The sequence below is a fragment of the Sander vitreus genome, chromosome 13, assembly GCF_031162955.1.
Source record: "Sander vitreus isolate 19-12246 chromosome 13, sanVit1, whole genome shotgun sequence".
NCBI lineage: Eukaryota > Metazoa > Chordata > Actinopteri > Perciformes > Percidae > Sander > Sander vitreus.
Window position 1 is genome coordinate 28,657,869 of NC_135867.1, and position 23,498 is coordinate 28,681,366.

General features: G+C 40.2%; 2 protein-coding genes across 2 annotated transcripts; both read left to right on the forward strand.

The window, feature by feature from the left end:
- Positions 1-13,870: 13,870 nt before the first annotated feature.
- lim2.1 (lens intrinsic membrane protein 2.1) lies at positions 13,871-16,798 on the forward strand. Its single transcript, XM_078266427.1, has 4 exons — positions 13,871-14,045; positions 14,983-15,132; positions 15,286-15,420; positions 16,737-16,798. The coding sequence occupies exons 1-4, from the start codon at positions 13,871-13,873 to the stop codon at positions 16,796-16,798; spliced, it is 522 nt and encodes a 173-aa protein (XP_078122553.1).
- Positions 16,799-20,502: 3,704 nt separating this feature from the next.
- bsx (brain-specific homeobox) lies at positions 20,503-22,876 on the forward strand. Its single transcript, XM_078265287.1, has 3 exons — positions 20,503-20,746; positions 21,379-21,569; positions 22,631-22,876. The coding sequence occupies exons 1-3, from the start codon at positions 20,503-20,505 to the stop codon at positions 22,874-22,876; spliced, it is 681 nt and encodes a 226-aa protein (XP_078121413.1).
- Positions 22,877-23,498: the final 622 nt, after the last annotated feature.

Sequence of the window (23,498 nt, forward strand, 5' to 3'; positions counted from 1 at the left end):
AGAAGTCTTGTTCATCCACCTGAATGTTCTCTAACTTCAATTCTGAAAAATGTTTGGACAAGCAGGAACATTTACTGTAGAAATCTAGACCTATGTCAAACAAGACTACATGGACTCTCATTGTAGAAGTAGAATGATATAGTTACTGACTGGTTTTCCCTCTGAAATGTGTGGATAATTGAAGCCACTGTGGATCTGTTTATATTGGGCTGAACTCTCTGCCCAGCTTCTCTCAGTGAGAGACCATGATTTATGACATGGTCAATAAGTGTGGCTCTGATTTCATTTGAAACACGTGTGTACCCTATCCTTCTACCTCTCCTCCCTCCTCTTACACCTTGCCCTCCTCTTCCTCTCTGTCCATCTGTTCTTATATTTTATATATACTCTCTCTTTCCACTATACCATTGCCCTCCAATCTATCCAGCTCTTCTCCCTCTACTCCTCTATCTTCTCCTCTTCCTACATCTTCAGCTCTTCTTGCTCCTTCTCCTACATCTTCAGCTCTTCCTGCTCTTTCTCCATCTCCTCTTCCTTTACCCTGTCCACCACCTCTCACTCTTACACCTCTTCCTTTTCCACTGCTCATTCGTCTTCTTTGTTATTTTTCTCTTCCCCTTTTGTAGTTGTAATTAAGACAGCTGTGTGAACAATAAGGAAATTGGCTTTTTCTGTGTTGAGTGGATTACTAACTCATCAGATATCTATTTGGGGTTAATTGAGGACATAAGGTGTGCAACTGACTATTTCACAATTCAGAGTTTTGTTTGTTGTGGTTTGAAAATGGTACAAAAATGCTTGTGATCTTTGTGAAGACCAATGAAAAAGCTGCAAATGTTTTTCCTGATATATTAAAGATTTGGTTGGATATATATGAACTGCTGTGATAACATTAGGGAATTTTGTGCACAGTGTTTTGAGAAAATGATGCTTTTGATTTGTAATTTGTATGAAATTAAGGAGAATTTACTATCTGTTTAGGGCAATTACAAAGTGTACAGATCACTGTGTTAACTGTTTTGAGAGCTGTTACCTGAGTTTGGAGGAATGTACCAAATCGATTGAGGGGAAAAACTGTACCTGTTTCTCTCAAACGGTACAGTGTATAATTGTTTCATTCTTATGTGGTGTTTGTATACAAAAAAAAAAGGCTTTCTGAGCTTTCTCTATATAAATACCATATATGTTCACTAACTAGTCTAAAACAAGACACCTGCTTAGGCTTTCAGCTAAAATTGTAATCAGCAGTGTTTGATAGGCACCAGACTGATATCTATTCTGTTTTGAATGTGTGGTTAACAGTATTGACAGCAGTTTGTTAGCATTTGAACAAAGTGCTGTGCTGCCACAGTGTTGTGCAGGCTGTGGTTAAAGTCATGGGATAAGTGTGTAGAGTTCTGAAAACTGTGTTCAGGCTATGAAAAACGAACTAGAGATTGGTCCACATGAACTGCTGCTGTGCAGACTGGAGTTAGAGTTTTGCACATGTTACTCCAGTTGTGCCCACTGTCATCTAGCAATCAAAAAGAACTGTAAGAGGCAGGGTCATGTGCTTGGTTGAGAGGGCAGTGACTACTGTCATGAACCTGTGACGTTATGAAATGCGAAATTATGAAATATGAAGTGGCATGAACTAAAAGTGTTATTAGGAATAATGTCATCATGAAAGAGAAATAAGAAGGATTACTTGCGATGACTGACGAATAACCTTTCATAATAATTACTCACTTCACAAATTATTGCTTCATTTATACATTTTACACAACTCATGCATGTGACTTCACATTTTTAAACCATTAAAAGTAGTGAATTTTAATGACACATTGCTTCATTGCTGCTTTAAAGTTACAATCTTAAAGATCTCTGTTTTGTTCTTTTTGGCGGCACCTATGGCTATAAGTGGTCATTTGTGTTTTTGGATCAAATTTTTAGAGATCCAAACTGTGTGCCTTCATCTGAATGTCACATTTCTTTCTTTTTCTTTGGATTTACACTTGTTTTTGAAGTTTCATCATCTGCCATCACTCTTTCCTTTGTTTGGCCTTGATTAAAAATGCTTCACTAACTGTGCGTTGCCAGACCTCTGAATCACTGCCCATATTCCCGGTTTGTTTAGCCATTTATAACCACACTATAACCAGAGACCAGCCATCCACTTTTCAAATTCTTTTGAAATGCTACATCTCACACCTGCCTAGTGGGCCACAAAGAGTACAGAGAATAAGATGCATTTTCAGTTTTACCCATGTAAGCGTGAACATTGCCTTAGCTCTACTCTCCTAATTTCCGAGGCAACCCTCCCAGAGACAGGAAGTGTTGGACTCAGGGGGTGGCGTGCTGATTGAATGGGAGCGCTTGCACTCGGAGCCTGAGTCCCTGGCTGCTGCGGGGTTCCCTGCTGGAGCAGGCCAACGGGCCTAAGCCTGTCTTTTCTCACCGCCTTCCCTGTGGATTAAATGGCTTTTGCTCGCCTCTTTTTCCTTCGCTTTCTGCCGACAGGAGTGGCATTTCACTTCTTCTTTCCATGGCCTTAGCAGATGAGGCAGCAGTTTTCTGTTTTTCTTCTTGCTCACTTGGAAGGAGCAAATGACCAGCAAGAACTCAATTAGCAACATGTCCCTCCTGGCCGGGGGGCCGAGCCGCCGCTTGTTCAGCCTGTTGTTCAGCCTGTATCAGAGATCAAGTCAGCCTAAGTGAAGTGACAGCAAGCACGTGAAAAGGGTAAACGAAGTGTGAAGTGTGTGTGTGTGTGTGTGTGTGTGTGTGTGTGTGTGTGTGTGTGTGTGTGTGTGTGTGTGCGTGTGTGTGTGTGTGTGTGCGTGCGTGTGTGCGTGTGTGTGTGTGTATGTATGGGGGTGGGTGGGGAAGGGAAGCAGCATCTGCCCCCATACAGATTTGCTTAATTGGGTTTGACTCCCACAATTACAGGGTAATAATGGCCTTTTCAACCCAGCCATGTCGAAGTGAAAGCCAGTTGCTCTGCGCACCCGCATGCTGTCAGACGATTTAGAGCAGAGCGAGTGACAGAGAGAGCGGAGAGAGAGAGATGGGGGGAATTGGCAATGGACTTTGGTTAAGCAGTGGTTATTGAGTCTTTGATAGGACTCCAGGAGGCCCGGGCAGCAACAATGACAGAATTAATGGCCAAGGCACGATGAGAATGTCAGCCCAGCAGGGGGCTGCTGTGGCCTTTGAGCTGCCTTCTGACGCCTCTGGCACTGTGTTCTCCCCAACACTGGGAAAAGGCTTGACCTGTTTGTTGGTGGATCTGGTCTTGAAAGTATTTTTTCTACAGGCTATTGCAACTCCAGGGTATTGTGCTATGATAAGTCATAGCACAATACCTTGGAGTTGCAATGAGGTCATGAACAAGTGGACATCATTTTGCTAATGCGTATACATTTTTGCAATGATTTTTAGAATCGATTGTATTCCCTATAATTGATATTTTTGTATTTATTGTTTTTACCAATAATTGACCTAAATATGTTCTGTTCCTACGGTCCTGCTGACGGCGACTACATCATATCCATTTCCAGCTAAACAAAGCCAAAAGCAGAAAAAGCAGAAAACACATGTTATGTTCTTCTTTCAAATTAAATAAATGTCAGACTGACTGACTGACATGTGATGTGCATTCTATTTTTTAGAAAACAATTAGTTTTTAGAAATGTCTCATGATATATTGTCTCTAGAAGTGCATTATTCAACTTTTGTTTTTGTTAAAGAAGGAAAAGAAAATCGCAATGCTCAATACTATCGAATCACAATACTTCTAGAATCGCAATAAAGGAAAACCGCAATACAAATCCAATCGGCACCTATGTATCGGGAAAGAATGGAATCGGGACAAAAGCCCTAGTATGCAGTCACATAATGACATGTTTTTCAAAATAAGTCTGGGGAAATACACTCGAGTTGATTGGAGTGAGGGCAAAGAGGGCGCCATGCTAACTCAAGTCAAATCCATGGGAAATAGAAAGACTGGGACATTTTTATCTTCAATTTAAGGTAACTATAACCTGCTGTGAGGAATCCAAAGAAGATTGAAATGGCTGTAGGGAATGACAAACGCAGATGGACGGAGAATTTGAAGATATATTTCGGTGAAGTTTAGATTTCCTCTAACAAGTTGAGCAGCCCTTGAAGGAGTTGAGATACTCTTCCACACAGCAGAATGACAAATGTTGCTTTTTGTTGCAGACAGTGAAACAATGGTATATCATTTATTTACGGTGATATATATGTATATGTAAATATAAAGATCACTGTAAACACTATTATCATGATATTATCATAGATTAAACTGTCTTAGTGCTAAACATATAAACTCACTTCACAACGTGATTGCTTTGGATGCAATCAAACATAATAAACACTGAACTGTGACGTGTGAATTGCAGCTTTGTTGAGATTAAATACACCATAAACAGCAGACACTAGCAGGGCACTGGGAGAGCACAGACCTCCACCAATGCATGCCCTAGCACACAATGTCTATGCAGTGTGAATATTCCCAGTCGGGAAATCACTTGTCTGATTATTCTGACACCACATGAATGCAGCACGTGGTCCCTCCCTCTTACTGTCTATCGCTTTCTTCATGATGTTTTGGTCCTTCGGTTCATGAATTAAATGTATTGTTCAGGGTTATTGAGGGCATTTGGGGGGTTTAGGATCCAACCCGCCTGTCCATAAGACTTTCTGGAGTGCAATAACTGTGCAAGAAGTATCTTCCTGCTGGGTGTTAATAGTTGAAAGGCTGAATGTTAGAACATAATGTGATGGACTGAGGAAAACATTTTATTTCTGTTTTTTTATTTTTTTTTATTGCCACTTATGCTTTTATTTGAGTAGTAGAAATGCAAACAGAAAATATGGGGAAGAGAGATGTGTATGACATGCCACAACGGTTAAAGGAATACGCCGACTTATTGGGACTTTAGCTTATTCACCGTACCCCCCAGAGTTAGATAAGTCCATACATACCCTTCTCATCTCCGTGCGTGTTGTAACTCTGTCTGACGCCCCCACCACTAGCCTAGCTTAGCACAGATCCTGGAGGTAACCGGCTCCATCTAGCCTAGCTTAACACAGATCCTGGAGGTAACCGGCTCCATCTAGCCTAGCTTAACACAGATCCTGGAGGTAACCGGCTCCATCTAGCCTAGCTTAACACAGATCCTGGAGGTAACTGGCTCCATCTAGCCTAGCTTAGCACAGATCCTGGAGGTAACCGGCTCCATCTAGCCTAGCTTAACACAGATCCTGGAGGTAACCGGCTCCATCTAGCCTAGCTTAGCACAGATCCTGGAGGTAACTGGCTATATCTAGCTTAGCACAGATCCTGGAGGTAACTGGTTCCATCTAGCCTACTGCTCCCAATAAGTGACAAAATAACACCAACATGTTCCTGTTTACACGTTGTGATTTGTACAGTCACAGTGTGTATAAATAACAAGGTCACATGACACACAGCCATCTTCTAACCGTAAACAAACTGGGAACTATATTCTCAGAAGGCAAAGCATTGCTACTTCTGCTACTTGGGCGGAGTGATATGCTTTGCAGCAAGTCTTTCTGAGAATATAGTTCCCAGTTTGTTTACGGTTAGAAGATGGCTGTGTCTGATGTGACCTTGTTATTTATAATATTTATATATAAAATATTTTATATATTTTATATATTTATATAAATATTTTAAATATTTTATATATTTTATTAGGTAACTATATTATTAAATGAACAATTATGAAATAAATAGTCACATGCATACATTGTTAAAAATGTCTAAATATAGCAATCATAAGTAAAATAATTCATTATTATGAAAGGTTAAAATTATAATAGGACCCTTTTCCAACAGTCTGTTTTTATTTCTTAATGACATGTTTTTCCAACAACACTTATATATCAGACTGAGGACACTGGGGTCACAGAATGTTCAAAAAACCAAATCTCCAACCTGTATTTTAAACCCTAGAGCCAAACAGGCCGGAGGCTCAGTGTGAGAGATTGGAGCACATTCACATGCACTGACTGAGGTCTAGTTACCAGGAATGTAGATGTGTTTTTCTTCCTTTTTTTTAATTATTTTTCTTAAAAATGTTCATCTTTACATTGTGTTTATAAAGCGTAAAGGCCTAAATGTGACCCTCCTCTTGAGTAATATTTGGATCCACATTTGATACGAGAGAGTATCAGAAAGCATCAGGAAGCAAGACAGCGTTTCACTCTTTGTGCACAGGAATTAAAACTAAATGCACAGGTCTGACACAAAAAGTTTCCTGTGTGGGCCAACTTGTATGGACTTTAAAGCACCCTGCTGTCAGTCATGATTAGCCGTAACGATGGGCCCATTTTGACACTTCAGAATCAAGTCTTGGCAAATAGCCCTGGGAAGAGGAGCCACATGCTACGAGATGGCTTTTCCCTGATATAATTTGTGGCTGCAAATTACAAAACAGAGGCAGAAATAATGTGTGAAGTCAAGTTTGGTGAGGGAGAAAATGGAAAAATTTAGGGCTGTGTGCCACTCTAATGGATATCCTTGTGGCTGGGAGAAAATGGGACTCAATAATGTGTCCTTAATGTCTGCCAGCGCTGTTTCAGGGAATGTATCAGAAGAAATGTCCCCTGCCATTTCTGCAAGCAATCACTTAATGGGACGGGCAAATCTCAACTAAATGGATGTACTGATCTATTTCTGGGCTTGACAGATGGAATGAATCCGTAGCTCTCGGAAGACAAAAACGAAAAAGGTAGAGGGCGAAGAAAAGAACAGGCTACAAACAAGAAATGATAAAAACAAGCCTTTCATGATTCATTCAGCGCCGCAGCATGCCTGCAATGTCTGTGTGTGGCTTAAGTGCAGACGCTGACAGGAATTTCAATTATTTAATTAGGGAGGGGAAATGAAAAGACTTAAGTGTTGTGATTTCTGCAGTCTTTCATAGATCAATCTAATGTGTGCTCACATTGGAAATCAACCAAGATGGAAGAGGGGCAAGTGAAGTAGCGTCTTCTAAATCACGCAATTAAAACGGCAAATTAGTTTCTTGATATATTCATTTAAGTGGTTAAGTGGAAATGTTTCTCTCCCCGTCCACGCAGCTGTCTCATGGGTGGGTGTGGAGAGGCAACGCCAGCCACATGCTCTTATGATTAGAGCCACCGTTCATTTGCTGAGAAAACGCTGAAAGCACTTGCTGCACAAATTAGCCATTTGAAGGCTTGAAAATTCAATTCGGAGGAGTTGATTTAAGTATTTAGGCAAAGTGTGGCTGTAACGTAAAGATTTAGAAGCATTTTGCCCCCTAATGTCGATAACTCTCAGAGGCCATTATAGGTTTTTGTGGCCTTGTGCCTTGTAAACAGCTCAGCTGGAAAGTACCAGCATGTCACACTTTTTTGGCTCATTTCCGTCACCTTCACACCTCTATTCCTACATGTTCTATAGGCTGTTTTCCTGTCGAACAGCTTTGTTGTTGTTATAATTGGACAAATGGACATTTTTTTCCATAATGAAAAGGTCATCTGATGCTCAGTCCCTTGTTCCATTAGCAGGAAGATGGATCGAAGCTTCTGATTGATAGGAGAGGATCTGTTAGTGGGGTCTATTTAGCAGCAGCCGTATACTGTGTGAAGGGAAATGGAGTGGGGCATATAACTGAATGTAGAGACATGTAAGATACTGATAAGTGATAGAGGTAAGTAGTAAAAGAAATAAAAACAGAAATTAGAGGGGAGAAAATCGAGGATTCCAGGATTGGACTCAAAGAAAGAGCCAAACATTCATGTGATGATGAGCTCGCAATGCAGGCTTGTCATGTGACTATAGGACATTTTCATTTACTCAGCTGTTATTTTATTTTATACACAAAGTTTGAAAATAGAGATATTATCAAATATTATTATATGAATAAAACAGTCTTGACAAATAATAAAGGAGACCGCAGTCATGTGTTTGTATTGCCATGAATCTGAAGATATGTTATGCATGTGTCTGTGGACACCGTTTTTAAGAAATGATGCTGAATGTTTGCAATTATTAGAAAAATGAATCATTAAGAAACCCAAATCCCAGTGATTACTATAAACTGAAAGGCCAGGCAATGTTGTGACATGATTCTATATGAATATATAGTCATATTTTGTTAATACCACCATAATATAGCTTTGCACAGCAGTTATGAGCAGGCATAATAACGGAAACCCCTGAGTGGGTAGGTAGGGCCTTTCATCTACAGTATATTACAGGTGGATAAGGTAATATTTGAACTAACAGATATCACCATGAATCTTCCCCAGTTAATTTCTTACATTAAGATAATATTTTCTTTTGCATTACAAGTTTTCTGAAATGTTCTGTTAAAAAATAATCTACAAGCCAGAAAAAGACACAGTAGTAAAATAAACACCTAAATGTGTATTTTCCACTAGTCCAGTCCACTAGTAAAATTGACCAGTGCATGAAAACATGACGTTTTTGCCTGTAGTGTCTCCCCTTTATGATGTATAAGTTTATAATATGTTTAGTGTGTCAAATCAAAGTAAACCAGCAGTCGGATAAAGGTGATGGAATAAAAAGTACAATATTAGCAGCATGAATTGGAAACACTAGTAAAGGACCTCAAAATTGTACTTGAGTAAATACTTTCCCCCACGGTTTAGGCAAACCTGCAGGCTGACAGAGACATTGCTATCGTTGAAATGTCTCTCTTTCAGCCTCCAGCCACCATAACAAACTAAGCGTGGTTAGAATTTCCTCAGCCCGTAAAGCCTGTAATCCAGTAACTATAAAATCAAGTGATTACTTTCTCAATGAGACAGTACTTTAAACCATCTTACAATATGAAGACAAGGAATGACGTGAGAGCGTGTGGATCATCTAGCTCGGACAGCAGGTGCACATGTGCCGGAGGATTTCATTTCTGTGTGCAAGCTTAGTGACTTTACCACAACAATGTGGGCATGCCAGCCACACACTCTTTGTAATTACTCATGTCACATTACCTTCCAAAGTGCTGCACGAGCTCTTTACCACTGATGATACCCCATAAATGTAGACTTTCCATAACAAAATTAATCTCTCAAAAGCTAGATGGATTCAAGAAAACATGGATTTGCTCTTCTGTCACAGAGGCATATTGTCCACTTTGATGATGGTGCATGGGAGGATATCAAATGCCCTCCTGGCTGCCACACTCCAGATGGAAGAAAATAGCCTGTGGTCTATAAAAATGAAGTTAGATGTAAGTACAGCACTCAAATGTCGGGGGGGGAAAAAATGCTTTTTCTGGGGCATTTTGTTGTTGTCAATTGGTCTGAGCAACTTGCTGTAATGCAGGTAATGGAGCTACTCTTCTCCTTTCATCTTTTGGGTTGGTGTGTGTGTGTGTGTGTGTGTGTGTGTGTGTGTGTGTGTGTGTGTGTGTGTGTGTGTGTGTGTGTGTGTGTGTGTGTGTGTGTGTGTGTGTGTTTGTGTGTGAGGCCCGGCTGGCTACGGATGGAAAAGAGGCACAACAGGAGGAAACAGGCAGATGATGGTCAGAATGAAGGAAACATCAAGTCAGAGCACAGTGAGGGGATCTGCACTGGTGAAGGCTGCTTTCCCGACATCTGCCTGCTCCATTTACCTTCAGCGCTAGTGGAATTTTCACACATTTCAAGTATTTCTGCATTTTACAGCATTGTATCACATGAATGAGAATGAATGGTCTCAATTCCGAGGCATCATTGAAAAACTACCAGTGTGATCCTTCACAGCGGCAGGAATCTCATATCAACATTCTGCCTGTTGTAATGGTTACACTTGACTACACTCTTCTCTCACCAAACCACAAAACTACCGCAAAACGTTCTATTTAGTAATGACCGTAAACACAGTGTTTGGTGACTATCCACAAATAAACATCTTTTTTTGGCGAATGTGTTCAAACCATAGAAATAAAATGGATAGGAATGTCATTCCCTTTTAAATCAACCTAGCTAAATGGTCAGAAAGGGCAGCCATTTTTATGTGCACCATTGCCATTCCAACGTATAAACTTCTGTATAAGCCGACTTGCGTCAAGCTGCGGAGCTAAGGTTTTTCGGTATATCGGATATTGTATCGGAGTAGTATTGTTACGAGGCGGAGAGCCAGCCACTAAATGAGTCAAACTAAATGCTTCATCCACACAAAGCACACTGCTATCGCCAGATGAGTAACAGCTTTGTTAGGCTCGTTTTCTGTGACAGGAGGGGCGTGGGGGGCGCGGCGGAGTTAGCAAGCTAACATTAGCCAACTAACAAGTCGCCCAGCAGTTAGCTGGCTGTTTCCTTTGTGCTTTCATGCTGCAGTTCTGTAAATGCACCACGGCTAATTTTCTATATGGTGGGAGGAAACCCACGCTAACACGGAGAGAATATGCAAACTCCACACAGAAAGGCCCTGCCCTGCAGTGCCAACTTGCTGTGAGACAGAAGTGCTAACCACTGAACCACCGTGCCACCCGGGGTCTAACGGTCCCTCCTTCTCACTCCGGAGAACGTCTCCCGATCTGCGTTGGGCCGCTCTCCTCCCAGCGAGCTGCGACACACTTTACGACCCCACTGACGCGTGCTGTCACCATGAGATTTCTATCTATTTTATGTCTGCGGTTTATTACCTCAATCCAACCGAGCATGTGTTGCTGTAACCTCATTTGTTTGAACACTAACAGACTGCTCTTGTATTTCTGTTCTTATGCACAAAGTCCTGTCACAGACACTTTACATTAAAACATCTTAGATTCAAATTTATTCCACGGGAGTGTCCAACCTAATTTCTTAGTTCCTAGAAATACAACATAAACCCCAAAAATGTAGACCAGTGCACCATTATACTTTTTTTAAAGGTGAACTCAGGAATCTGTGCAGTATGACTTGAATTGTATTTACCTTTCAGTGTCTTTTTACGTGTGCCACACTTTTCCCAGCTTAGGAAAATACAGACTGAAATGTAAAGCACAAACCCTCACTTGCTATACAGAACCTTCCACATATTAATGCGATGCAAACATGCAGAGGAAGTGTCGGTCGTATTCACAAGGGAAGCCTTTTCAGATGGTTGACTTCATCAACTGCACAGCTACAGTATGCAAAATAATGCATCTTTATCTTCATCAATGCTCAATATTTAATGCCATACTGCCATGTAACATAACATTGCAATTGGGATCAGTGCAGGGTACTTACAGGGTGATCTTGACCATTTTTAATTATTTAAATGAAAATCAGGCCTAATAGAAATGAAACGGTGCTAAAAAAAAGTATTTTATCAAAATGGTCTTGCTGAAAATTGGGAGATGTTCACTGAAATCCCAGCAACATAATCACAAGATAAAGTGTAACATGAGCATGTGGTTTAGTCAGTTTAAATCATCTACATGCAATATCCCGCTCATGTACACTGCGCTCAAAGAACTGCATTTACACTGTACAAATAAAATATAAGTGACATATGCTGGAATACAATCCTCATATCTGCTGTCAAAGTTTGAGATTGCTTCTCCAACTTGAGAAACAACAACGTGTCCCATTCTCTCCATGTGCATCTCCTCCATTGTGATTCCTATAGACTAAAGTCAACTTTAGGCTAATTATGAATAATGGTTTTTCCCTGGATTGGTGGACTTGATATGAAATATCAACTTGACTTGATATGAAATATCAAGTGTACCCAATGACTTGTGCACACATAATAATAACTTAATATTTACTGAAAATGTAACTAAAATCTAATTGAACACATTTACAAAACCCCTCAGTGTATTTAGTGTAGTCATGTTAACACTCAATAGGCATATTAAGACTTTCTAAACAGTGTGACGATGTTTGCCTTTAAATGTAGACAAAAATCAGAAGCAGAGCAACCAAAGACTGTGATTTCACGCCTGGCTTGCCCTCCACTAAAGCCAGTTCAGCCCTCTACTTTCAATCAAAACCATGAAGTCATCAGTATTACTTTCAGCTTGTCAAGCTTTGGTCATTTCTGTTTTTTCAGCAGATTCCCAAACCACAAAACTGGTGGTTGCTGATTGGCCAGCGTTGGGCCTGGCCTATTGTCTCAGCGCTGTGTTTGTTGGAGCCCCAGGTTCTCCCTATTCATCGCGTCAAGCGCCGGTGCTATTAGCCTGCTGGAAACCTGCCTGTCTTGGCATTGGAGGATCTTGTGTTTTGTCAGGTAACCCTTTCTCCATAAACATCTTCATAAAAGAGGTTGATTAAGGTAAGTTAATATTGAATGTTGTCCAACAACTCTTGGTGTTCATTTTTGTGTTTTCGTTTGTTTTTATTTATGTGTGCTATTTTTTTTTCCACATGTGGAGACACAGCTGGAGCTCTAACAGCTGCACGGGGAATTTTGCAAATATTAGACATTGCTGTGTCCGAAAATGTACACATCAGTTTCTGTCTCACTTTTTTGTCTTTTAAAATGTCTTTAAATATATATATATATATATATATATATATATATATATATATATATATATATATATATATATATATATATATATATATATATATATATATATATAACAGTCTCATAGGTTCCATAAAATGTATTCACACTGAAGCCAATTTGTTACAAATGTACAGATATGAAAACCTTATGTGTTTGTGTAACTGCAGTGTAAAATATGAAAAGACATTCAAACCCAGTCTCCTCTAGCGGCTTAAAATGATTGAAGGCTGACAGATAACTACAGATTGAGAAATGTAAGCCTCACTCTTAGTCTTATTATTATTATATAATAATAAGTATTGTCTTATTTTCTTTATCTTGGTGGGTCAATTTTCTATATAATATAAGATGTTTGAAGGGAGAGTTGAAGAAATTCTGGGGAAAAGGTTGAGTGATGTGATTGAAAGGAGACAGTCAGCCTCGAGATCAGTGCCAGTCACAATCAAGGCCCCTCTCTGAATTGAAAAGAAAATCATTTAACTGTTTTTTTTCAGGGATTTTATCCTGGCTTGGAAGAAAATGACTTCCTAAAAAAAAATGTTAAATCCAACTTGCTGACTGATTATTAAATAAAATGATTAGAATTTGATATAGGCCACACAAACATTGACATTCTGAGACAATTTTCATTTGATTTACATGGTGGGGATCAAATGGATTCAAAAGGTGCTCTGGTTTAGACTAAGACAGCTGCTGGAACTTGCCAGAGAGGCTGCTCAGAGGGAAATGTGATCCTGCGGAAATACAGAGCTCTTCAATGAATACACAGAGCTCTTCAACGAGCATCCCGTTCAGCTTTCAGACATAACAAGATATATCTATCTATCATCCTTTCCCCCCGAAAAGAAATCCATGACAACTCTCCACGCGACAGAGAGGATGGCTGCAGGATATTGCATTCAGGTGGAACAATGAGCAATAGATGTATCAAGTATCAAAGCATCGCTAGACTCGATAGAGGCTGAACGCATGTGTGTGTGCACTGGGGGGTGGGGGTGTATGTAAAGCCCATCTTCAGGGACTGATCTCCTAGAGAACAAAGTGGAGCATATACACACAGGCGACCCCGCAGCTCAATCCATTGGAAATAATATGTTCATTACAACGCAGTTACTGACACTTAGAGCCTCTCTCCCTGAAGTGTGTGTGTGTGTGTGTGTGTGTGTGTGTGTGTGTGTGTGTGTGTGTGTGTGTGTGTGTGTGTGTGTGCGTGCATGCGTGCAAGAGAGGGGCCCTGCTGCTGACCACTGATGCTGAGTGACCTCTTATGTTCCTCTCTATGTGTCTATGTGTGTGTGTGTGTGTGTGTGTGTGTGTGTGTGTGTGTGTGTGTGTGTGTGTGTGTGTGTGTGTGTGTGTGTGTGTGTGTGTGTGTGCAGGATGTACAGCTTTATGGGTGGAGGTTTGTTCTGTGCAGGCGTGGGGAACATCCTCCTGATCGTTTCCACAGCAACCGATTACTGGATGCAGTATCGGCAGTCCAGCAACTACATGCACCAGGGCCTGTGGCGCTACTGTAAGCCGGGGAAATGCTTCCCACACAACGAGAGCATCGGTAAGTGTTGCAAAGGAGGTTTCATGTCGATGACTGGGAAAATACTAACTTTGAGTTAGCTCTAGAAACATGTCTGAAAGATGGAGCCATTGCAGAGGCAGAAACCATTTCACTGGCTGAGGTAAAGCTCATCTTTACTTGGTAATGGCGGTAACTATGTCAAACATTCATCATGCTAGCAAACAAGCGTGCCATCTGGATAGCAATATGTTTTCATCCCTAATTTGAATTTGGAAGTGCCGCTTGGCTAACTTGTTATCCTATATAGTTAGACTGAAGTGGGAGAAGTATGAGTGGTATTACAAGACTGCATTTTTCAGTTAGTACCATATGGGCTAACGTCTCTCTTATCGCTTCAGTCTAATGTTAGAGACATTTGTGACAAACACACAACATCTTCATATCACATACTAGGAACATGGAGGCAATATTTGTCATTCCACCGTGACTTACACACAGAATGTGTACTATTGTTTAATTACAAATACAATGCTGTGATACGTTGATATTAAATATAGAATATTTATGGTAATGTTTTGGACATGGTTATACTTTATTTACTATAAAACACAGTACTGACTGTCCATACAGTTGCCCCCCCTTACATACACATCAGAAGAACAACAAAATGAAAACTTGTAAGATTGCCTCTGCCTCCCAAACAGAAAGTAATAAATACAACCTAACTTTATATTAGAGTGTGTTATGTGTTCCGTCCCTTCTGTTAATAAAGATTTGGCTGATGGGTTCAGGATTTCTATCTGGCATTGATGAAATTAGAAAGTTGATCTACTTTTTTCTCAAAGATGTTTCCCATCCGTCATCAAATTGGCTTGTTAACATGGTCTGAGCAGGGTCACATCTCAGATCATTCACCCCTATTGGCTTGCACTGACCCCCATCAGTGACTTCAATTGACCTTTGACCCTGTCCACAGCCCACTTAGACGCCACCCGTGCCCTCATGATCCTCTCTCTCTTGGCCTGTTTCATCGGCATCATCATTGGCATTATGGCCTTCATCCATTACTCCTCCTTCGACAGGTTTGACAAAACCTTTGCTGCAGGCATATTGTTTTTCATCTCATGTAAGTTCCAAATCCATTGTCTTATGTTTGTACTTTGTTCGTTTAGTGTCTTTGCATTTGATATCCATGGTGACAAATGAAATTCCTAACTGAAAGCATTTTTACAATCTACCAGAAACATTTTCTTCACATGTTCCTTCTCTTTCTGCCCAGGCTTTTTAGTCTTTCTAGCAATGGCAGTGTACACTGGTGTGACTATTAACTACTATGGAAAACGCTATGGAAACTGGAGGTTCTCCTGGTCCTATATCATTGGCTGGGTGTCGGTGGTGCTCACCTTTTTTTCAGGTAAACACGCAACTCAACGAACCAAACTGCCTTGGTCTGCTTTCACACAGCCCGTGTTGGCCGTCAGACGGCGCGGCAGAAACGTATTTCCATTTATTTTGATTGGGGGTAGTGCGTTTAGGTTGCGTCTGGGGGTGCTGCCAAAAAAAAAAAAACTTAGGTTCCCTCTCTTTCACAGTGGTGCTATCACATCCCTCCACTGTCAGGGTTCAACTCATGGAGTGTTCAGTGTAAAAGTCAGTGACATTTGGCTGTGATCCTTTTCTGCTAAATGTTAACTTCTTTTTAAGCTCGAATCTTGAGTGAGTTCCTGGAGAAGCACTCACTCAAGTGTAGACGAAATCACTGCTTGGAGAACATATTTTATGAAGTCATGGCAGGCAACAGGCTGAAAATACTTTTATCATGTTGTACCTTTTAAAACATTCAGTGTTGTATAGCCTATACAATTGTATTCACCTCCACATGTTGTCAATGCCACAACTAGTAGCCTACCTAGCTAATGGTATTCATACTGCATGTACTATGTGTAATAAAGAAAACAGAAACTGCTGTCGATATGTAATATTACACAATGCAACAACTCACTTGCTTAGCAGAAAACAGACGAAGCATACATGGGTCAGCCCATAGTCCAGCAGCTGAATCAATGATGTGGCATTATCAGTAAGTGATGCTTGTAGTAAGTGCTCATCTCTGAATCCCCCAGCATGCTGTGCACTACCTGCTGTTTAGCAGGCTTTTCACTATACTGAATATGAAAATGGTTTAGAGGTAAACAGCATCCAGATGCTGAAAATACCCGAGACTGAAAATATCAGCTAAGTTACAAAGTAGTACACATATGATAACTAATAGCTAGGTACTAATAGGTAACAACAACAACATGATACACATGTATTTCAAGAGTATTAAATATATATATATATATATATATATATATATATATATATATATATATATATAGATTTTGTATGCACTACAAATTATTTTGGTTTGTGACAATATGAAACCAAAGCTGGTCCATAGACTCATACAAAGAATATTAACAAATCAATTGAATGGAAACTTTTTTCAGAATGTCACTGAACATGGCCTGAAAAAAAAAGCAATGCATCACCATTTTCTGGTGCTGTTGAATTAAAAAGACACAAATTACATCGTTTTCCATATTGTCAACAACACAAATAATAAATAAGCAATCACACACATTGCTTCTCCTTTTATCTAATGGAAATGTAGAGAAGTCATTGTAAGATGCATGGCATTGACATTCCCTGATGGATAACAACGACCTACCCTTTCTTTCTTTGCAGGTATATTCTATCTGTGTGCCTATCGGATGCATGAATGCCCCAGGAGCGCTAACTCTCACTAGAAGACCTGCACCATCACCAGACATGAGCCATGGGTTACGATCGCGAGAGCTGCATCCAGGCTGTGTGTACATTCGCACCATTAACACGGATGCAGAGCTCACCTGTGGAAATTAAATGGGTTCAATAAAAAGATTTGGGAGAACGTGACTTTTCATTTTCATCCACAGACACCGTGCACGTGTTACTCACTCTCTTGAAGTCTGCGTGATTTACTTCTCTACAGTTACAGGTTTCTTTTGGCGTTGTCTGATAAGGCTTTTAGAGGCAGGCCAGCTGGCTTTATGTCACGTTTCGTTTTTATTTGAATTTTATTTCACCTTTACTTTTTTTACAGGCACGTCATTAAGAACTTATCTTATTTGCATTGGCGGCCTGACAAGTGGCAAAGGGAAGGAGGGCTAGAAAATACAGTACATTAGACATACATCCAGTTTAAAATGACATCGAATACAATTTGAAATACAACACAGACAGCAGTAAACACGTATACCGAGAGAAACACACAGTACACAAGAGAGGGAGAAACAAATGATGACGTATAGAGTGCCCCGCCCTTTGTTTTATAATACTGCATTAAAACAACACCCTAAAACTCAGATTACGAATTAAAAAAAACTATATGCAATTATGACTTAACGCACATCTGCATATATATGCAAAATCTCAGATGTGAGCTATATGCTTTATTCCAAACGAAAATCTCATTGAAAGGTGTGTTTTATAGTGGTTTATTATGATGTCTAGTTCTTTGTCGTGTCATGTAGGCTACTTTTCTGTTGTGCCTAAAAGCAAAAGACATATATGCCATATACGTATATGCCTATGAAAAATATACTATAGGCCTACTCATCCATAATGACGCAGTAAACGTTTTAAATCGTGTCGAAAAAGTGCGTTTAATGGACATTTTGGAATTGAGCCTATTGAAAGAATATCTTATACTGAATATATAAAATACCATGAACCACGATGATTCGGTTGCTAAAAAGAAATGAATTAAATAGGCAAGCTTTAAACTGAACGGAAGTATTTCTATCTTAAACCATTTCTATATTATAGTAGTGCTATAGGGATGCAGAGGATTATATAGGACCTATGATAGGCTCCTTGGATTATTATTTATGTAACCCAAATACATGTCGGTGTTAGAACTCTGTAAGGCCAGTGTTACCCAGTGCACTGCTGCAAACCTCGGATCCAAACGGGCCACTTAACGGAGTGACGCACTGCCTGACCGGCTCAACATTTTACTTAATGAAATGGCCACAAAAAGCCGCTTAACCGCGCCTCAAGAACGGATCCTTAAGACGATTTCATCGCCATTTGTTTCATTTACTTTCTAATTTCCCCCTAAAAGCAACTTGTTATCCTGTCGCGCTCCATGAAAGGGATTGTCGCCCAGCCAGGTGCAGCGGGGTTACCTCCATCTGCTTCGGCCAGTCTTTAAAAGCTCTTTGCTTTTCCGGTGCTTCATTCCCCTTTACATTAAACAAAGAAAACACCGAGATTATTTGATGTAGGCTTATAGTTTTGAATTCAAAACTAAATAATGTCACTTGTTTCCTGAATTTATTTTCCGACTAATACTTGATGGAAACATAGCGACACAATATGTATCATCAGAGAGGAAGGGTGTAATGACTTTTTAGGAGATTGTGCACATTTTAGTCGTGGATGGGAGTTTTATTGAGTCGTTTGTCCCCGCCATGCCAAAAGGTGTTTGATTTGCAGCCCTCCAACTATGCTCATTTGCATTCGAGCGCGCACGTCCATTTAACACAAATCTATGCAGACTAATGCAGGAGAACAGCACTTTTCCAGCGCAACTGATTCCCAGTAATTAATTTGTTCTCCCTCCATCTGATCAAATGGAAATCCTGTCCTCTAGCCCAAGGATTACAACTTCCGCTCTAACATCTTCCTTAATTGCCTAATAGCATTGCAGCGTGAATTCTGCCTACATTAAGACACTTTCACATTAACCGGCCTGATTGGAAATGTGATGACAACACCATATCAACAAATTACAGCGCACCGCTTTCTTTTGCAAATGGGCACAGGAGCGGCACTTGTACTCTCCCAGATTTTAATACCGACAATTACAGCCAATTTGGGCGGAATTACTAGACAGACCTGTAGCAGAACAAATCCTCCTGTGACACAGGCTACACCACTTCTTTCAAAAACTACAAGCATGAAGGAAGAGGGCAGAAGTTACCCGAGTCAATTTCCCGGACAATTGAATATACTATGCGGGTGCATGTTCAAGTTTCAAGAAAGTAAATCGTTATTCGGCATAGATGATTTATGAAGTATATATATATAAAGTAATTATAGAAATAAAGGCTATAATAATAATAATAATAATAATAATAATAATAATAATAATAATAATAATAATGTAATCAAAAAGTTAGGCTACATCAGACATATTATGAAATACCACAGTGATGCCGTAAGAAATAATAACATAATAATAATGTTAGACCAGGTGAAACACAAACAAATAGGCTAAATATAGCCTATATGACGTAGGCCTACACATTTAAATGCGCAAATGTGTGTTTTACCAGCCACGTGTATAGTGTAGTAGTCCTACATACTACAGGGAATAACACCGCCAACTGACCAACTTCTTCTCCACTCCGACGCATATCAAAAGCTATTTTTTTAAAGGAGAGAGTCCCTTTGAACTCAGCACTGAATGTACTAAAGACGAACTTGAAACTACTGTCGCGATATTCAAGTGTTTTAACCAGGGATATGTAGCCTATTATTAAATATATATAATATGTGAAGTCCCCACAGGCATACTGGCTTGAAATGGGAATGAGACGTACCTTCCTATAAAGTGTAAAACAGCGAAATATAGCCTCCCACCATACCAATCAACGGAATGTTTCAGCACCATGGCGAGCGCCCGACGGCAACAAAGGGCCTTTTTAGCTCACAATCTTCTAGGCTATGTATTAAATAAGCAACATAGGCCTACTGCCGGTCCATGGTACAGGTCCCATTGACATAGCAAGTAGGCCCGATGTGACATCTCCTCTGTATTCACTTCAATTCAGTTTATTTAAAAAGGGGACAGTGCGAATTAATAAAACGCATGGGTAAACAAAATGCCAGAATTAGCCAAAAGGCTATTTTTGATCTGCAGTTATTAACATTTGATAATAATTTTGTTTGGAAACTATAATTTTACAAACTATATTTAGGCAAAATAAAGAATAATTCTTCCACAAAGGCACATGTGCTCGCGAACCTGGCCAAAACAGCGTGGTTGCTAGGCGACCACAGAAGCACCGCTACGAGTGCGGATTCTGGGATGGATTTTCAGTTGCTGTTCAAATCAACTGTGATTCGGTCACAGGTGCGCTGCGTTTCTGGACTCGGTTTGCTTTTTTCAGCATGCAGCTTCGAACGCGTCTCAGCCAATCAGAAGGAAGAACAGGCCCCTCACATCTCCCCTCCGCCCATCCAGCGCTCTAATTGGCTGATGCGTAAATCAATTTCCCCAATCCGCTATCTGTGTGAATAAAGGCTTGTTGGAAATGTGCCCTCCCACTGATATGTAATGCTCGCAGCAGTGTCCCTCGCTGATCCCACACAGGGCTCATTCGAAGCCCGGAGACTTGTGGAGAAGAGGCCGATGCTGATGCAGCTTTTAAAGGCAGGAAAATAACAAACCCAAACTGACACCATGAGTATGAACTACGGGTCTGCGGCGCCCACGCACAGGTCCACGTCGTTTTTCATTGAGGACATCTTATTGCACAAACCCAAGCCGCTGAGAGAGGTCCTTCCCTCGCCGTTCTGCAGCTCCCTGGCCTCCCGGATGCCCCTCCTGGAGTATGGATACCCACTGATGCCAACCCCAATACTGGCGCCACATCCGCACCATGCTCTCCACAAGCCAGAGCATCACCAGTACTTCTTCACTTCTGGTAAGCACGCGCAGGTGCACAGGGAGAGGCCTTTAAAACTTGTCAGATGTACAGGACTAGTGCTGCTGGAGTCTATATATTTGGAAAGTCTTTGTCAACACTTATGAGTCTATGGATTTACATAACCCTATATATTACATTAATGAGTATGGGAATATAACATTATTTGGAGTTCTAGACGCGTTGAAATGAATCCCATCAGAGCCTGGCAGGCATGAATGAAAGGTTAGCCGATGGTTGAGCAGCAAATTACAATAACCAGAATCTTATTCAGTTGGGCTTTTTTTCACTCAGGGAATAAAATAATATAAAAGTTCACCTTTACTGGATTGAAATATGGGCTAATAAATTGATATTATTTTATAGACCTACTTATTTGCATCTTAATTTATGTCCAACTGTTGTACAAAAGGCAATTATTGTTGCTCTGATTATTCTGTAAATAATTCGGCTCAACTAAGCTATGCTTTCACTAACAAGTCATGTTGATAGCAGCAATACCAAACTATAAATTACCAAACGCTTATTAATTACGTTACAGTGAACTTAGTCTCTCAAAAATATTAAGAGTTTGTGTTTTTGTTGTTTTTGAAAAGTTTGACTTTCTAATCCCCGGTTCCTCTCCCCTGTAGGGATGCAGATGCCAACCTTGTTCCAGCACCACGCAGAGTTACCGGGGAAGCACTGCAGACGCCGGAAGGCCCGGACGGTCTTCTCCGACTCGCAGCTGTCTGGCCTGGAGAAGAGGTTCGAAATCCAGCGGTACCTGTCCACACCGGAGAGAGTGGAGCTGGCCACGGCGCTCAGTCTGTCCGAGACACAGGTACACACACACACACACACACACACACACACACACACACACACACACACACACACACACACACACACACACACACACACACACACACACAGTGCAGGAGGTGCAGGGATGCTATGGGAGCAAGCGTGTTTTCTGAACGTGGTTCCTTTGTTTATTGTGTCCGGTTATTTCCCAAAGAAGAGTGGCGATCCCACAAACAAATGATAAAAAACAGATCAATCTTAAATATTTATATGTAGGCCTAGCTATTACACAGAGCACGACGATAGGCATCCAGTAAGTGTAAAGATTTATATATTATAGAAGAGCAATTCATTTTGGCTATAAATTTGGCTATTTCACAACTGACGAATTACTGTATGTGTAATTCTAAGTAAACTATAATAATAATAATAATAATAATAATAATAATAATAATAGCCTTCATAAATGAAATACATTCAGGGAATAGCTGACATTTCTGACAACAGGTCATTCTAAATATAAAGTAAATTCAGTAGCAAATATAGAGGCATCTCTTTCTGTGTCGTTTAAGTTAAATAACCTTAACAATACATGTAAAATATAGTATTACTATGTCTACATTATTCTCTTATATTGTCCATATTTAATGCTGGTCTCTAGACTTTATCCTTACACTATTGGACTTATTTGCACTACCACCATGACACCCCCTCTCATTGAGCACCTCACCATACATACTGAATCCCAGGGTCAGTCCCTGTCCTGTCACTGCAAGCCTCTCATGCTTATACATCCTTTAGTACATTCATGTGGATTTTTTATTCAGTATCTTTTCTTTTATGTCCATATTATTCATGTGGATTTGTTATTTCATCATCCTGTTTATGATGTATGTGTATGTTGTGTGTGATGTCTTTAAGATACTGGGACCTTAAATTTCCCCTTGGGGATCAATAAAGTATCTATCTATCGCTCGATTTAAAAAATGATTTCATTTATATTGATATATTTGGGTATTTCTTTAGATTACAGACCAATAAGGGATCAACTGCGTAGGCCTATATTTAGGATCGTTTTTCTATAATTCCCCCGTGCAGGTAAAAACGTGGTTTCAGAACCGGCGGATGAAGCACAAGAAGCAGCTGCGGAAGGCGCAGGACGAGCGGAAGCCCGCCGGGGAACAGGACCCATCCGCGGACAACTCCAGCGGCAGCGAGCTGAACGACGGGAGCGCGGAGGAGCGGAAACACGGCCTGGAGCCGGACTCGTACCTGCTGGAGGAAAACGACGACGACGACGTGGATATCGAGGAAGACATTTGTTCCCCGGATCATCTACTATAGTAGGCTGCACATTGTTTCATAAGCAGCGACTTCCACACTGTAAATGCTCTGTAGATAACACTGGCTCCCCCCTCCCATTACACACATACTGTATATATAGGCTTGGCTAACTGTTTTAAAACAAGGGGGGGTAATATACAATACTATGTTCATATGTATTCAAACATGCAAAGCGGGCCCATTGATTTTTAACAATTGTCCTTTATGCTGAATTTAGTCTGACAAAACACAGAATATATCACGCTATTAATATTATTATTATTATTATTATTACTATTATTAACATATTATTATTATTATTATTATTATTAGCCTAATTACTAAAAAGTCTAGACATTTGTTTATTTTGAAATGTCACACCTATGTCATTTATTTTATTATTAGCTTATTATTTTCAGACGGGAAATATGTAGGAATGATTATAAAGAACCCAGAGTTCTTTGCGCTGTATAGACGCACCACGCTGGTTCTTTTGCACTTTTATTCCAAACGAAATTTTCCATGCTACTCTTTTTTTATCGTTTTATTTTTTTTCTCAATGAATCTACTTTTTATATTTCATTGGCCGTCTGTCCAAACTGTTGAACGTTTTGTAAATGAAGTTTTGGTCTAAGACACTTCA